At 49.2% G+C, this 13,293-nt stretch overlaps 1 protein-coding gene across 1 annotated transcript in view; it reads left to right on the top strand.

Moving 5' to 3' along the window:
- PYROXD2 (pyridine nucleotide-disulphide oxidoreductase domain 2) overlaps nucleotides 1-13,293 on the top strand; it is a 140,493-nt gene that overhangs the window by 48,063 nt on the left and 79,137 nt on the right. Inside the window, exons 6-8 of the mRNA XM_075352240.1 lie at nucleotides 5,416-5,569; nucleotides 12,206-12,267; nucleotides 12,530-12,627. Of these exons, the coding sequence (XP_075208355.1) occupies nucleotides 5,416-5,569; nucleotides 12,206-12,267; nucleotides 12,530-12,627 (314 nt within the window). The remainder of the gene's footprint in view (nucleotides 1-5,415; nucleotides 5,570-12,205; nucleotides 12,268-12,529; nucleotides 12,628-13,293) is intronic.

Genomic DNA, 13,293 nt, shown 5'->3' with positions numbered 1-13,293 from the left:
TGGCATGCTATTGAACTCACAGAGGCCCATTGGGGTGGTGAAGGCCGTCTTCTCCCGATCTTCTTCTGCTACAGATACTTGCCAGTAGCCACTAGTAAGATCTAGGGTAGAAAAGTAGTTAGAGGCTTTCAAGGCAGCGAGGGATTCCTCTATCCTTGGCAAAGGGTAGGCATCCTTGTGTGTTATCTGATTTATCCGTCTGTAATCCACACACATCCTCATCGTGCCATCCTTCTTTCTTACCAGGACTAGGGGAGCTGCCCAGGGGCTGCAACTGTCCCTTATGACTCCTGCCTCCTTCATGTCCTTCAGCATGTCCTTTGTGCGCTGGTAATGGGCTGGTGGAATAGGCCTATGTCTTTCCTTAATGGGAGGATGACTGCCTGTGGGTATGTGATGTTGCACCCCTTTGATCCTACCAAAGTCTAGTGGGTTCTTACTAAAGACCTGCTCGTATTCCTGCACGACCCTGTAAACCCCATGTTTCTGGTAGTCGGGTGTAGAGTCAGTCCCCACGTGTAGTTTCTGGCACCAGTCCTCTAACTGCTTTTGGGAGGTCTCGCCCTCTTTTGAGTCAGCTTGTGTCAGGGGACCTACAGGTGTTATGGCGTCATCTGAGCATGTAAACAGTTTGGCTATGGTAGCGTACCTTGGGAGTCTGGCTTCCTCCTCCCCACAGTTCAACACTCGTACAGGCACTCGTCCCTTGTGTACATCAACTACCCCCCTGGCTGTCAGAATCGTGGGCCAGTGGTCTGAATGAGTGGGCTCTAGTACAGCCTGGTAATCTTGTCCTCTGAGACCTACCGCTGCTCTACACCACATCATCATTTCACTCCGTGGGGGTATCACAATGGGGTTAGCATCCATCACCCGTACACTACCAATCTCACCGCCAGTCTGTTTTACCTGTTGCTTCCTCAGAATGATTCGGATCTCCTTTTGCAAGGCTCTTTGCGACCTGCCGTCAGCACCTTCAACAATCTGGTGAAGCAACAACAACACTTCCCCTAGGCAATTTTCTATGACATTAGTGCCTAAAATCATTTGCGGGTTCCTTTCTCTAACATCAGTGTCCACAACAATCAGTCCTTGTCCCTTCATTTCCTGCCTTCCCACCTTTATGGTTACCTCTTTGACCCCGATCTGGTCTATAGGTTGTCCGTTGGCAGCATAGATGGTGAGGGAGGGGTCCGGTGGTCGGAGATCGCCGTCCGACCAAAACCTCCGATAAAGGACATGCGGGATCGTGGTGACCTGAGAGCCGGTGTCCAATAATGCCGGGGTAGGGATCCCGTCCAAGACGATGGACAGGACAGGACGTCCACCCACGTACTGATCACAGCAGCGACTTGGGCCTGATCTTCTTAATCCTGAGGACTGGCCCTCGGCCCCAGGTTTGACTCGTTTAAAGGACAGGCCCTTGCATAGTGACCTGCCTTCTGGCAACGACGACAGATGGGTTGTCCAGCTGAGTCATAGCGATCACTGCTCCTGCCTCGAGTTGGGGGACCCCTTCTCCTCCGCATCCAAGGGACGTCCTCTGGGTTGTCGGCTAGCAGGATCTGATGAGGGACTTTGGTCTCTGAGGGCAACTGCATTGCTTTCAGGATTTGTGCGACGTCCTTAGTGAGCTGCTGCACTTGGGAGGATAGCGTACTTATGGTCTCTGCTGGCGCGTTGAGTCCTTTTGCAGTCATCAGGGCCTGCGTGGAGGATTCTGCTCCTGCAGCCGTGGAACTGGCAGGGTCTGTGTCCACAGGGGGTTGGAGTGCTTTCACTGCCCGGTCTTTCAGAATGGCAAAGTCCACGTCAGGGTGTTCCAGGGACCACAGCTTCATCTGCTTCCCATCCTCAGGCGAGCGCAGGCCCCGCAAGAATTGTTCCTTCATCATCCGGTTTCCTTCCTGGTCACTGACAGGGTCCACCAGCTTGAGAGCCCGTAGTGCAGCCTGCAGCCTGAGGGCATAGTCTCTTATGCTATCTTGGGGCTTCTGACGGCAGTGATAGAAGTCCGTCCTCAGCTCTCCCTCTGTGCGGTGTTCAAAAGCAGCTGCTAGTTTGGCAAAGATGGTCTCAACAGAGCTCCGGTCATCATTGGCCCAGGACTCAGCTTCCAATTCTGCTGCTCCAGTCAATTGTCCCAGCACCACAGCGGCCCTCTGCTTACCAGTCATCGCGTGCATGTCTAGCAGGGTGTTGATCTTTTTCTTAAACCCGGTCAGCGTGTCTATTTTACCGGCGTATTGGGGCAGCCATTGCGCCCCTGGGGCATACAACAAGGACACTGGCATTATGGGGGCGACCTCGGCCGGCGCAGCTGCGACCGCGGCACCGGCACCAGGCGCTGCGGCGTCCAGCGCGACAGGGGCTGGCATCGCTTGGGCTGCGTCGCCCTGACCAGGGGCATTACCTCCTGCAGCGTCCATTTTTCTTCAGAAATCCGCGCGCTCCCTTTCCACTTCCTGGGTCAGAACGCTCTCTGAATTGTGGGGATTCTGGGGCGGCCACACCTCTTCGTGGGCGGTGCTCTTCTCCCTCGCGCGGGCTGCAGCGCGCGCTTTTGAAGATGGCAATATGGCGGCGGTTCAATTTTTGCGGTCGGACCTCTGAGGCACACGGTCACCTGTCTGAACAGGTCTAGTCCTTATCCTGTTCGTGACGCCAGAAGATGTGAAGCCCCACAGGTGTTGTATCGGTGCAGTACCTTCAGGGACTCCACGTAGCTGGTTCTGGTCACAGGTAGGGAATCTTCGGTTTTGATCGTGACGCCACTCTCAGTATTGCGGTCAGTGGGGACCGCCACTGCAGGTTAGGGGACGCCTGGGGCTGATGGTGGGTGCAGTCGGATATAGTAGCCTCCTGAGAGTGAGGCAAGCCCCAGGGCCCGGTGTGGGTTTGTAGTACCACAAGTCGCAGAATGACTCAAACACAGTCCAAGAAGTCTTTTAACGTGTTTACTCACTGTTTGGAGGTCACGGTGAGATGCCCGGGCGACACTGTGATAACCAGGTGGAACCAGGAATTCCAGGAGGCCGTTCTGAGGGTAGCTGTCCACTCGCCTTCCTTGCACTCTTTCTGTTTTAGGAGGATCCTTTGCTTGAAGCGTAGTAGGACCCCTCCAGGGAAGCTGTTACCACCCTGCTCCCCTCTCTCTGGCTCGTCTGCCGGCAGCGTGGCCTTGGTGGGATGGCTTCTGGCCCTGTCCCCTTATGGGCCTGGTGTGCTGCTTGGCTCAAGCTCTGTGTAGTCGTGGTGAGGGCATGAAGTACCCCCCCAACCTGTAGGTTAAGCAGCTCTGGATGATCTGCTGCCTGTTCTGGGGATCTAGTTCCCCTTGTGTGCTCGGATACTGGGATCTCCGTACTCAGCCACCCCTCTTTCTCTGGATGCTCTTCAGGCCGACCCACAGTACTCCGTTCTCCTCCGCTTTCAGCTACAGCACTCCTCAGGACCTGTCTGCACGGGAGCTTCTCTGCTCCCCCTCCATACACTTCAACTTCTTCCTCTCGACTCTCTTCCTTCCTCTCTCTCTGCCCTGCTTCCTAGCAACCAGCCCCTGAACACACCCCCAGCTGGGAATTGAAAGTTAACTCCTTCTGGCTACCCAAGGGTCCCCTCTGGTAATGTGGGAGGCCTGGTCACTATATGTTTGTGTGTGCACCTCATCCTGGCCTTTGGAGATTACCTGGAAGCATTGTCCCCGCATGGGTGCAATACTCTGTGGTGCCTGACCAGGTCAGGGGCGCCACATATGCTCACTTCAAGGTTTTTTACACCTCCATTGACAGTTCTGTCTTATTTGGAGGCAAGAATAGCCCAGCAAACAATGTAAAAAGTCACAATGGCTCCCAACCCGAGCCCATGGTTCATTGTTGCAACAATTTAATGGGTTCCATTATTTGGATCCTTCACTTTATTTATGGTCATACTGGCCATCAAAGAGCATGGTTATAGCCATAGGCATAACTAGAATCCGAGGGTCCCCACTGCACGATTTGGATCTGGCCCTCCTCCCGCATATTGGTCACATGTATGGTTCCTTGTAGTGTTCTAAATCTTATAAAGATATGTGTTGATGTCCAGGGCCTACATACAAATCATGTGGCGGCATAGCAGAAATTCTAATTGCCCCCCACCCCTGCTCCCCCCAAAAAAAAGAAAATTATAATAATCTTTAGCGGGGGTCACATGAGCACATATCTCACAACTTTGCAGCCCTCCCAAAGTAATTTTCTTCCTAGTGAAGTCCCTAGGTTCCCCTTTCATTGTTGCCATACAGTATGATGCTAACAAAAGTGCCTTGCAAATAGCGTATGATACCCCCACATTAAATTCCTCCACAGAACCCTCCACACACACAGTATGATGACCCCACTGTACCCCCCAAAACTACCCCGGCAAAGTATGAACCCCAACTGTAAAACCCACACTGCTCTCCATGTAGTATAATGGGCCTTCAGCCTTCAGTACCTCTTCAGAAAATGGTCTGTTCCAGCCCTCCAAACCGTATAATGGCCTCCGCACAGTATGATGGACCCCACACAAACCTATAGACTGTATAATTGCTTGCATACAGTATAATGGGCCTCAAATAGCCAAATATTATAATGGCCCTGACATAGTCCTCCATTTAGTATAATGGGCCCTCCACAGTCCTCCATATAGTATAATGGTCCTGACATAGTGCTCCATATAGTATAATGGGCCCCCCATAGTCCTCCATATAGTATAATGGTCCTGACATAGTGCTCCATATAGTATATTGCTCACCCCATAGTCCTCCATATAGTATAATGGTCCTGACGTAGTCCTCCATATAGTATATTGCTCACCCCATAGTCCTCCATATAGTATAATGGTCCTGACGTAGTCCTCCATATAGTATATTGCTCACCCCATAGTCCTCCATATAGTATAATGGTCCTGACATAGTCCTCCATATAGTATATTGCTCACCCCATAGTCCTCCATATAGTATAATGGTCCTGACATAGTCCTCCATATAGTATATTGCTCACCCCATAGTCCTCCATATAGTATAATACACCCCATAGTCCTCCATATAGTATAATACACTCCATAGTCCTCCATATGGTATAATGCTCATCCCATAGTCCTCCATATTATATAATACACCCCATAGTCCTCCATGTACCATAGTATAATGCACCCCCCATAGTCCTCCATATAGGATAATACACTCCATAGTCCTCCATATAGTATAATACACAACTTTTTGGAAAACATCTTGTTTAAGGTCTATTAATTTTGAGCTGATTGGTGCAGCAATGTGTCCTGAGACCCCATAGATGAAGTGCACGGTTCATGATACAGGGCTATGACTCTCTAGTCCTATAGGGAAGATATCGATAGGGATCCTAATGGATCATTTTCTTTTATCTTTTTATATAGGCTTATCCAGAATATGAGGATTTCATGAATCGGCTTGTGGCAGCTATAGACCCCCTCCTTGATGCACCCCCTGTAGACACAGCGGCCATAGCTCAGGGGTCTCTGACCACAAGACTGAAGTCCATTAAGACGCTCCGTCCATTACTAAAAGCAGGTTTGATCTGGGTGCTGTATTAATTTGGAAAGTCCGGTCTGGGGTCTATATTAATTTCTGGGTATTATAAGGTGTCATAGCCACTGGTCTGGGGTTGGTGTTTTGGGGGGTTTCCTGGTTTTAGCCTCTCTATTTATTAATAGGGGTCTGCACTGGTGAGATTTGTATTATTTAAGGATTATAGTCTGTGGCCTTTACTATAATAAGGTATCCGGTCTGGGGGTTTGTTTATGTGTTTATTTAGAAGGTCTGAATAAATTCAGGGGGGGTTTGTTACCTTAGTAATCTGTTTTAGTAGAGGTTTCTGGGGTTTATTAGTTTAGTGGGTCCAGTCTGGTTTTTATTAGCTTAAGGATGTAATCTAGGGGTCTGTATTAGTTTAGAGGATCTGATCTAGGGGTCTGTAATAATTTAAAGGGTCTGGTCTAGGGGTCTGTATTAATGTAAAGGGTCTGGTTTAGGGGTCTGTATTAGTATAGAAGGTCTGGTCTAGGGGTCTGTATTAGTTTAGAGGAACTGGTCTAGGGGGTCTGTATTAGTGTAAAGGGTCTGGTCTAGGGGTCTGTATTAGTTTAGAGGGACTGGTCTAGGGGTCTGTATTAGTGTAAAGGGACTGGTCTAGGGGTCTGTATTAGTGTAAAGGGTCTGGTCTAGGGGTCTGTATTAGTGTAGAGGGTCTGGTCTAGGGGTCTGTATTAGTGTAAAGGGTCTGGTCTAGGGGTCTGTATTAGTGTAGAGGGTCTGGTCTAGGGGTCTGTATTAGTATAGAAGGTCTGGTCTAGGGGTCTGTATTAGTTTAGAGGGACTGGTCTAGGGGTCTGTATTAGTGTAAAGGGACTGGTCTAGGGGTCTGTATTAGTTTAGAGGGACTGGTCTAGGGGTCTGTATTAGTGTAAAGGGTCTGGTCTAGGGGTCTGTATTAGTGTAGAGGGTCTGGTCTAGGGGTCTGTATTAGTGTAAAGGGTCTGGTCTAGGGGTCTGTATTAGTGTAGAGGGTCTGGTCTAGGGGTCTGTATTAGTATAGAAGGTCTGGTCTAGGGGTCTGTATTAGTTTAGAGGGACTGGTCTAGGGGTCTGTATTAGTGTAAAGGGACTGGTCTAGGGGTCTGTATTAGTTTAGAGGGACTGGTCTAGGGGTCTGTATTAGTGTAAAGGGTCTGGTCTAGGGGTCTGTATTAGTGTAGAGGGTCTGGTCTAGGGGTCTGTATTAGTATAGAAGGTCTGGTCTAGGGGTCTGTATTAGTTTAGAGGGACTGGTCTAGGGGTCTGTATTAGTGTAAAGGGTCTGGTCTAGGGGTCTGTATTAGTGTAGAGGGACTGGTCTAGGGGTCTGTATTAGTGTAGAGGGTCTGGTCTAGGGGTCTGTATTAGTGGAGAGGGTCTGGTCTAGGGGTCTGTATCAGTGTAGAGGATCTGGTTTAGGGGTCTGTATTAGTGTAGAGGATCTGGTTTAGGGGTCTGTATTAGTGTAGAGGATCTGGTTTAGGGGTCTGTATTAGTGTAGAGGATCTGGTCTAGGGGTCTGTATCAGTGTAGAAGGTCTACTCTAAGGGTCTGTATTAGTGTAGAGGGACTGGTCTAGGGGTCTGTATTAGCGGAGAGGGTCTGGTCTAGGGGTCTGTATTAGTGTAGAGGATCTGGTTTAGGGGTCTGTATTAGTATAGAAGGTCTGGTCTAGGGGTCTGTATTAGTGTTAAGGGTCTGGTCTAGGGGTCTGTATTAGTTTAGAGGGACTGGTCTAGGGGTCTGTATTAGTGTAAAGGGTCTGGTCTAGGGGTCTGTATTAGTGTAGAGGGTCTGGTCTAGGGGTCTGTATTAGTGTAAAGGGTCTGGTCTAGGGGTCTGTATTAGTGTAGAGGGTCTGGTCTAGGGGTCTGTATTAGTATAGAAGGTCTGGTCTAGGGGTCTGTATTAGTTTAGAGGGACTGGTCTAGGGGTCTGTATTAGTGTAAAGGGACTGGTCTAGGGGTCTGTATTAGTTTAGAGGGACTGGTCTAGGGGTCTGTATTAGTGTAGAGGGTCTGGTCTAGGGGTCTGTATTAGTATAGAAGGTCTGGTCTAGGGGTCTGTATTAGTGTAGAGGGACTGGTCTAGGGGTCTGTATTAGTGTAGAGGGTCTGGTCTAGGGGTCTGTATTAGTGGAGAGGGTCTGGTCTAGGGGTCTGTATCAGTGTAGAGGATCTGGTTTAGGGGTCTGTATTAGTGTAGAGGATCTGGTTTAGGGGTCTGTATTAGTGTAGAGGATCTGGTTTAGGGGTCTGTATTAGTGTAGAGGATCTGGTTTAGGGGTCTGTATTAGTGTAGAGGATCTGGTTTAGGGGTCTGTCTTAGTGTAGAGGATCTGGTCTAGGGGTCTGTATTAGTGTAGAGGATCTGGTCTAGGGGTCTGTATTAGTGTAGAAGGTCTACTCTAAGGGTCTGTATTAGTGTAGAGGGACTGGTTTAGGGGTCTGTATTAGTGTAGAGGATCTGGTCTAGGGGTCTGTATCAGTGTAGAAGGTCTGGTCTATGGGGTCTGTATTAGTGTAGAGGATCTGGTCTAGGGGTCGGTATTCGTTTTAGAGGGTGTGGTCTGGGTACAGTATTAGTGTAGAGGGTCTGGTCTGGGGTCTGTATTAGTGTAGAGGGTCTGATCTAGGGGTCTGTATTAGTGTAGAGGGTCTGGTCTAGGGGTCTGTATTAGTGTAGAGGATCTGGTTTAGGGGTCTGTATTAGTGTAGAGGATCTGGTTTAGGGGTCTGTATTAGTGTAGAGGATCTGGTCTAGGGGTCGGTATTCGTTTTAGAGGGTGTGGTCTGGGTACAGTATTAGTGTAGAGGGTCTGGTCTGGGGTCTGTATAGGTTTTTTGGTCAGTTCTCTTGTCTATATTCATTTATAGGCATGATGAGGGGGTCTTATGTAATGCAGTAAGTTGTGGTGGAGGAGTCCTAAATAAATTAATGGGGCATGAGATACAAAATCACAGCTGTATAAGTTGCTTTTCCACCACTGGCATATATCTGTAAGGCTATGTTATTATGTTGCATTTCTGCAGCGTTTTTTTAATGCAAATTAAAAATTGCTTTTTCCATTACCAAAAAAAGCTATGGGATTTCAGAAATCTCACGTAATACAATTGCTTTTTTCTTCCTGACTTAATTGGAAATCTAGTGTGTTTTTGAAAATTGCGGCATGTCGGTTGTTTCAGCGTTTTTTCACCATAGAAAGCAAAAACGAGAGTGTAAAAAACATATTTTTTGCGTTCTTGTTGTGTTTTTTTGGCTGACTAAAAATAACTTTATTAAACGTACTGTAGACAAATGACAAATATAATCTGCACCAAAAAAAGCAGCAACAAAGCATAAACAATAGCAGCAAAACCTTATTTTTTTTGTAAGCAGCTTCTTTACTGCCAAGAGAGCAGGTTGGGTCTGCAAGAAAAGAAGCAGCAGAAAGCAACGTCTGAACATAGTGTAAAGGATATGTGTGGCATTGGCCTCTACATGGGCATTAGTCACTTTATCTTATATGTGGCAGACAATTCCATTTTTTTATATTAGCTATTGATTATTTGGTTAGTACTAGTTGTACATCACTGGTATTTGATCAGTACAGAGGTGGTATATATATATATATATCGTATATATATCGTGTATATATATATATACTAGCTGTAGTACCCGGACGTTGCCCGGGATAGTAACTGTTTCTGTCTGTCTCCGAGTTTCTGTCTGTCTGTCTCTGTCTGTATGTCTGTATCAGTCTCTCTGTCTCTGTATCAGTCTCTGTCTATCTCTCACTATCTATTTCCCCGTCTGTCTCTTTCCCCGTCTGTCTCTTTCCCCGTCTGCCTCTTTCCCCGTCTGCCTCTTTCCCCGTCTGCCTCTTTCCCCGTCTGCCTCTTTCCCCGTCTGCCTCTTTCCCCGTCTGCCTCTTTCCCCGTCTGCCTCTTTCCCCGTCTGCCTCTTTCCCCGTCTGCCTCTTTCCCCGTCTGCCTCTTTCCCCGTCTGCCTCTTTCCCCGTCTGCCTCTTTCCCCGTCTGCCTCTTTCCCCGTCTGCCTCTTTCCCCGTCTGCCTCGTTCCCCGTCTGCCTCGTTCCCCGTCTGCCTCGTTCCCCGTCTGCCTCGTTCCCCGTCTGTCTCGTTCCCCGTCTGTCTCGTTCCCCGTCTGTCTCGTTCCCCGTCTGTCTCGTTCCCCGTCTGTCTCGTTCCCCGTCTGTCTCGTTCCCCGTCTGTCTCGTTCCCCGTCTGTCTCGTTCCCCGTCTGTCTCGTTCCCCGTCTGTCTCGTTTCCCGTCTTTCTCGTTTCCCGTCTTTCTCGTTCCCCGTCTTTCTCGTTCCCCGTCTGTCTCGTTCCCCGTCTGTCTCGTTCCCCGTCTGTCTCTGTCTGTATGTCTGTATCAGTCTCTCTGTCTCTGTATCAGTCTCTGTCTATCTCTCACTATCTATTTCCCCGTCTGTCTCTTTCCCCGTCTGTCTCTTTCCCCGTCTGTCTCTTTCCCCGTCTGTCTCTTTCCCCGTCTGCCTCTTTCCCCGTCTGCCTCTTTCCCCGTCTGCCTCTTTCCCCGTCTGCCTCTTTCCCCGTCTGCCTCTTTCCCCGTCTGCCTCTTTCCCCGTCTGCCTCTTTCCCCGTCTGCCTCTTTCCCCGTCTGCCTCTTTCCCCGTCTGCCTCTTTCCCCGTCTGCCTCTTTCCCCGTCTGCCTCTTTCCCCGTCTGCCTCTTTCCCCGTCTGCCTCGTTCCCCGTCTGCCTCGTTCCCCGTCTGCCTCGTTCCCCGTCTGCCTCGTTCCCCGTCTGCCTCGTTCCCCGTCTGTCTCGTTCCCCGTCTGTCTCGTTCCCCGTCTGTCTCGTTCCCCGTCTGTCTCGTTCCCCGTCTGTCTCGTTCCCCGTCTGTCTCGTTCCCCGTCTGTCTCGTTCCCCGTCTGTCTCGTTCCCCGTCTGTCTCGTTCCCCGTCTGTCTCGTTCCCCGTCTGTCTCGTTTCCCGTCTTTCTCGTTCCCCGTCTTTCTCGTTCCCCGTCTTTCTCGTTCCCCGTCTGTCTCGTTCCCCGTCTGTCTCGTTCCCCGTCTGTCTCTTTACTTGTCTCTGTCTCTTTCCCTGTCTAGTTACTTGTCTCTGTCTCTTTCCTTGTCTCTTTCCCCATCTGTCTCTTTCCCCGTCTGTCTCTGTCTCTTTCCCTGTCTCTTTCCTTATCTCTGTCATTTTCCCTGTCTCTTTCCCTGTCTGTCTGTGTCTGTCTGCCTCTGTCTGTCTCTTTGACTGTCTGTCTCTCTCTCTGTGTCTTTCTATCCCTCCTATTACCTCACACAGAAGCTTCTTATACTAACAATTTATTTTGTTCCTATAGCAACCAATTACAGCTTCTATTAATAACCTAATAGCTCGCGCAGCTCCATTGACTTTAATGGAGGCAGGTTTATTGGAGAGTAACTGTAAAGCGCGGAGTTAAATTTTCTCGTCCAAACATAGTCTAGGACACGTTCTTTGAGTCACATGGTATGTCTGTGAAAAATTTCGTGATTGTAAATGTGACGGTGTGGATTCCTTTAGCGGACATAGGCTACTTTCACACTTGCGTTGGACGGCTTCCGTAGCATTGCGTTGTGTGACGGATGCAACGGATGTGTTGCATATAATGGCACAACGGATTCTACGGATCGTACAAAACAATGGAAAGCTTTTTTTTAATTTTTTTTTTCTTCTTTACAGTTTACCGGCAGCTGACTATTGTGAACGCTCAGCTGAGCTCTGTCACATGCCGGAGGCCGGTCGCTCAGCTGAGCGCTGTCACATGCCGGAGGCCGGTCGCTCAGCTGAGCTCTGTCACATGCCGGAGGCCGGTCGCTCAGCTGAGCTCTGTCACATGCCGGAGGCCGGTCGCTCAGCTGAGCGCTGTCACATGCCGGCAGCCGGTCGCTCAGCTGAGCGCTGTCACATGCCGGTGGCCGGTCGCTCAGCTGAGCGCTGTCACATGCTGGCGGCCGGTCGCTCAGCTGAGTGCTCTCACATGCCGGCGGGCGGGCGCTCAGCTGAGCGCTCTCACATGCCGGCGGCCGGTCGCTCAGCTGTGCGCTCTCACATGCCGGCGGCCGGTCGCTCAGCTGTGCGCTCTCACATGCTGGCAGCCGGTCGCTCAGCTGAGTGCTCTCATATGCCGGTGGCCGGTCGTTCAGCGGAGCGCTCTCACATGCCGGCGGCCGGTCGCTCAGCTGAGCGCGCCCGCCCGCATGTGAGAGCGCTCAGCTGAGCGCCCGCCGGCATGTAAGAGCGCTCCGCTGAACGTTCGGCCACCGAGAGACAAAATAAAGTTTGTGATTTTAAAAAAAAAAGAACATGCGCAGTGAAATCCTACGGATTGCGCTGCTCAAAAAAAAGTTACATGCTGCGTTTCTTCCGCCCGACGCAGCGTCAAAATAATGACGCTGCGTCGTCCAGCGGATGCAACGCTGACACTTGCGTTACAGTGCGTCGTCCATACAAGTCTATGGAGAATAGCGCAGTGCGTTAACGGACTGCGCTATTCTACATAGTGATGGACTCCGCTGAACTCAAGTGTGAAAGTACCCATACACACACACATACACTCAGCTTTTTATATATATATATATATATATATATATGGTGATCTATTGGTAACCTCTTTGTTCTTGCCCATGGTAGGAATTACACTGGGGAGCCAACTTCCAAAATATTACGAAGTTCTTACTGCTCCAATATCCAAGGTAAGCTAGTCGAAATGTATATACTGAGTGCCATATGTGACCATTGAGGGGTGATTGGACATGTTATAGCTTGGGTTCCCTATTTCCTATAGATGCATCCAAACTGTTCACACAGCAACCAATCAGATTGCTTATTTCATCTTCAAATACCCCTTTTAAAAATGAGAGCTGAAATTTGATTGGTTAGAATTGCTCCATTGTCTCTCTCTGCCTTCATAAAACCCATTATTGTTACGATTAGCTTATTTTCTTCTTTTGCTAGATTCTGGATGAATGGTTTGAGTCTGAACCATTAAAGTGTACCCTGGCCACCGATGCAGTGATTGGAGCGATGTCCTGTCCGTCCACACCCGGCAGTGGGTAAGTGTAATAAATCTTATAGGTCTCACTGCTCACCTTTGATCGCTTACCAAAAAAAAGTGGTTGAAGCCATAATACCATGTAAGAAGAGGTAGAGCTGCACATAATATTACATAAATATGTTATTTTACTAATTTAAATAAATCTTAATTCAAATTGTTGTTTGGTGACCGGAAATAATTTACTTGCCATAAATGTGGAATTATAATATGTGGTGTAAATCCCGCTGTTATCCTGAATTCGGCGTTGCCTTTCTTTTGTTCCTGTGACTCTCTGTTCTTGAGATTTGGCCTCTTCTTCCCTAAGGCCGGAGTCACACTTGCGCGTATCTCGTGCGAGTCTCGCATCGCATCACCTGGCACGGCCGCACTCTCCTGCATGTATTTCTATGCAGCTGAGATACTCCTGTCCGGAGAGCATCAGGCCGAGCCGGGTGATGCGATGCGAGACTCGCACGAGATACGCGCAAGTATAACTCTCTCCTGGAGTTTCAGGTGGGAGTGGTTCCCGAGAAACAAAGAACCACGCACACTTGATTAACAACAGCAGATTCATCTACAGTGCAGAGGAGGCCATATCTCAGGAACAGAGAGGCATAGAAGCAAAAGAAAAACAACGCCGGATTCAGGGGAAGAGCGGCTTTTACACCAAATACAAAAAATTGCA

The sequence above is a fragment of the Anomaloglossus baeobatrachus genome, chromosome 5 (genome assembly GCF_048569485.1).
Source record: "Anomaloglossus baeobatrachus isolate aAnoBae1 chromosome 5, aAnoBae1.hap1, whole genome shotgun sequence".
NCBI lineage: Eukaryota > Metazoa > Chordata > Amphibia > Anura > Aromobatidae > Anomaloglossus > Anomaloglossus baeobatrachus.
The sequence above is the reverse complement of the archived record's forward strand: the minus strand, read 5'-3'. Positions and strand labels throughout refer to the sequence as shown.